The sequence below is a fragment of the Gracilinanus agilis genome, chromosome X (assembly GCF_016433145.1).
Source record: "Gracilinanus agilis isolate LMUSP501 chromosome X, AgileGrace, whole genome shotgun sequence".
Lineage (NCBI taxonomy): Eukaryota > Metazoa > Chordata > Mammalia > Didelphimorphia > Didelphidae > Gracilinanus > Gracilinanus agilis.
In genome coordinates this window covers 30,027,771-30,031,399 of record NC_058136.1, presented here as the reverse complement: position 1 = coordinate 30,031,399, position 3,629 = coordinate 30,027,771, and the positions used below count along the sequence as shown (strand labels likewise).

The 3,629-nt window shown below is 47.2% G+C and overlaps 1 protein-coding gene across 1 annotated transcript; it reads right to left on the bottom strand.

Moving 5' to 3' along the window:
• Positions 1–374: 374 nt before the first annotated feature.
• LOC123253618 (THO complex subunit 3-like) lies at positions 375–1,631 on the bottom strand. Its single transcript, XM_044682786.1, has one exon. The coding sequence runs from the start codon at positions 1,629–1,631 to the stop codon at positions 375–377; it is 1,257 nt and encodes a 418-aa protein (XP_044538721.1).
• Between the last annotated feature and the right edge of the window lie 1,998 nt (positions 1,632–3,629).

Genomic DNA, 3,629 nt, shown 5'->3' with positions numbered 1-3,629 from the left:
GTGTTTATGAAATGCTTCTTACAGAGTGGGATAAAGAGCACTGGGAATTAGGAAGACTTGTTTTTAACTTTTTCTTTAAATGCTACAGTAATTTTTAAGGAACTTCTTTTGTACTGATATGCAACTATGTTTGTAAGTAAGCAAACTTTCAGTAAAACGGCAGATGCTAATCTCGGGATTCTTGCTTCTTTGTGTTTTTTAAGGGCCTTGCGAAAGTATCTGTCCAGTTGAATCTTCTTAATTTATAGAGGAGGAAGCCCAGAAAAACAACAGTGTGTTCACTATTCGTTTACAGTGAAGGAAAATGGTTTGGGGAACTTTTTTCAACTGTCCAGATGAATTAACACTGGACCCAGGCTCGTGTTTGACCCTCTTTAGTTCCCTGTGGAGTCATTAGGAAGTCCAAATAGTTTCACAATTCCAGTTTCCCGACATTCCCCTGGTTCACCGCCTTTGTCATCACAGGCGAAAGCAAGCAATGGAAATTTGGGGTGCCAGGCCACGGTGAAGGTTGGGGACTGACACTGTATATCCCACACCTTGTTGCCCGTCTCCACCTCGGCAATATCGATGAAATGATCCTCAGAGGCGGATGCAATCATCTTCCCATCGTGACTGAAACTGAGGGTTCTCACAGGCCAATCGAGCCTGGAGAGGCACCTTACACACACCATCTCATTAAGATCCCAGAGACTCACGAGGGAATCGGCACTTCCTGTGGCAAAATAGGTGCCAGTTGGATCAAATTCAATACAGATGCAGTTCGAAGGATGGGCATTAAGCGACTGCACCGGCTTTAGCTCTGGGTAACTGAGAATAGTGATGAAGCCATTGCCATTGGTCAGAAAAAAGAGATTATTCTCATTATTCCACGAGATCTCATTAACCTCATACTTAAAGTGTTCCTCGGCCTTCACCCGATGAGTGCGGGCATCAATGAACGTAATGACGTCATTTCTATTGCCCACAGCTATAGTGAGGCCATCGGGGCTCCAACAGATATTCATGTTCTCACCTTTGGTTCTGATGTTGCCGACACACCTCTTCTGACGCACGTCCCAAATGCGAACGCTCCTGTCCCCGGAGGCGGTGACGAAGAGATCGGGGTTGCTGGGGTGCCAACACAGCTGGTCGATGCTGTCCGTGTGCCCTTGGTAGCTGGACTCCTTCACCAGGCCGTCATCCTCTAGGAGAAAGACCCCGGCCGTATTATCGAGGGAGCCCGATGCCAGGCGGGCCCCATTGCAGCTCCAGGCCACCGACAGTACCGCGGCCGAGTGCTGCTGGTACTCTATGGTCTTGCCGTGGTCTCGGAACCGCTTCTGCATCTCGAACATGTAGGCCGAAGGGCCGTCGTCATGCCTCCAGCCCGCCATGAAACTGGAAGACAAAGACCTTGCCTTCGGGAGAGACTCTGCAAGGCGCTGCTGCGGCGGCGTTGGTTGCTGGGACGGACAGGGGCCTCCGCCCTGGTGCCTGGTGGGACGAGAGGAGCCCAGAAGAGGACCCCAGCAGCGGTATTGAAGCAGCAGGGGTGGGGCTGGAGAGGTGGCACTGTGCTGCTGCGCGCAGGCGCAGTGGGAGACACGTGGGCTATTTGCGGGGGTAGATGGGAGGAGCTGTAGCACCATTTGAGCTCCACCCGGCCGCCACCCCTTTTAGCTCTTTCACATCTTGCAAAGACCAGGTCCTTGCAAATCATTAGACTATGCATTCGTAGAGCCTGAAGGGCATCTTTTAATTCCCCCGGGCAAGGCGGTACTTGTTTGAGCTCCTTTTTTTTTTGACAACCTTTTCTTTAATGCCTCAGAGTGACCTTCTGCAGTACCCCAAGAGAGGCTGCTGTGAGGGAGGCAAAATTCGAACCCAGAACCTGTTCACACTTTCTGGGCAGCCCTCACTATGGGTATGATTTAGATGAGCCAAAATAATCCAAAGGAGCTACTTTAGGAACCATCCGGACCCCTAGAACCGAATGCCAGCCGTTATTGTAAGCTTTCTATGCTTAAATTTCCAATGGTTACAAATGTTGTGAGTGCGAGAAACGAGCTTCCGGTTGTCACCAGGAGGATTTGCTAAGGATGTCACATGAATGGGTGTCCTCTAGCTGTGAGCTTTGCAGAAATCCTTAGTGGAAGCCACAAGGATTCAGTTTGCACCTACGTTGAAGGAGGTGAAGCATAAAGTCGAACTTCTTGGGGTTACTTGTATTTTGCTGCAAATTAACATACTTTTCTGGAAAGAATGCTCGTGCAATTCAATAAATGCATTTAATTAATAGAGACATTTAGCAGAGGAGCGGCCACTGCCTGTCCTGGAAGCCCATCTTAATCCCCTTAATGCTAGTGCTTTCCCTCTCTTGAGTATTTCCAATTTAGACAGCATATGCGCATTTGGAGTTCTCAAAAAAGGACTTGCCTGGTGTCTGGTAAGGGGCAAATGCAGTAGAAATGCTTCTTGGCTTCCCTTCCTTCTCCTAGTCTGTTGGTGGGGTCAGGAAAGGCTGAGATCAGAAGGTGAGGGTCTTACTCAGCAAATGCCCCCCATTGGACTGTGATCGCCTTGAAATCAGGGACTGGGTTTTTGCTTTTCTTTATATTTCCAGGGTTTGCATAGTGTTCTGCATATAGTAGGTGCTTAATAAATGCATAAGTAAAATTGGGAGATGATTACATAAAGTCTACATGATATAAACTTGAGTTAAATGCTTCTCTCTCTCTTTTTTGAAACTTTGTGTTCTTAGAAAAGATACTAAGGGGGGCAGCTGGGTAGCTCAGTGGATTGAGAGCCAGGCCTAGAGATGGGAGGTCCTGGGTTCAAATTTGACCTCAGACACTTCCCAGCTGTGTGACCCTGGGCAAGTCACTTGACCCCCATTGCCTACCCTTACCACTCTTCTGCCTGGAACCAATACACAGTAGTGATTCCAAGACAGAAGGTGAGGGTTTAAAAAAGAAAAGAAAAGATACTAAGTACCGGTTCCCAGGCAGAAGAGAGGTAAAGAGTGAGTGATTGGAATTAAATTACTTGCCCTGGTCACACAACTGGGAAATGTTGGAGGTGACACTTGAATCCAGGACTTCAGGTTTCTAAGCCTGGCTCTATCAATCAAGCCACCTAGCTGCCCCTAAATGCATCTCTTTCAAATTATTCGTTTGGGGGTAGATAGAACTTCAATTTTTGAAAACCCAAGTTTGAATGCTATTTAACAAACCAGGATAACAGCTAGGTGATGGGAGTAGGTAGAGTGCCAGGCTTGGAGGTGGGAAGACCTGAGTTCAAATCCTACCTTAGACATTTCCCAGCTGTGTGACCCTGGGCAAGTCACTTCACCTTTTGGGGCTCAGTTTTCTCATCTGTAAAATGAGCTGGAGAACGAAATGGCAAACCACTCTAGGATCTTTGCCAAGAAAGCCCCAAATGGGGCCACGAAGAGTTGGACACAAATGAAAAAAACAAAACAAAACAAATGATTGAACAGCAACAACATCAGGAAAACTTTGTGCATTTTGGTGTGATGGGTTCATGTGAGTGTTGCATAGTGGTAAAAGTGGAAATACATGTTTCAAAACCAAAATCATTTACCTTTTTCTCATATTGCCTATAGCGTTATATACTCATAGCCTCCC

Excerpts from the sequence above, each read along its gene's own strand:
- LOC123253618 (XM_044682786.1), bottom strand. The coding sequence starts at position 1,631 with ATGGTGCTACAGCTCCTCCCATCTACCCCCGCAAATAGCCCACGTGTC.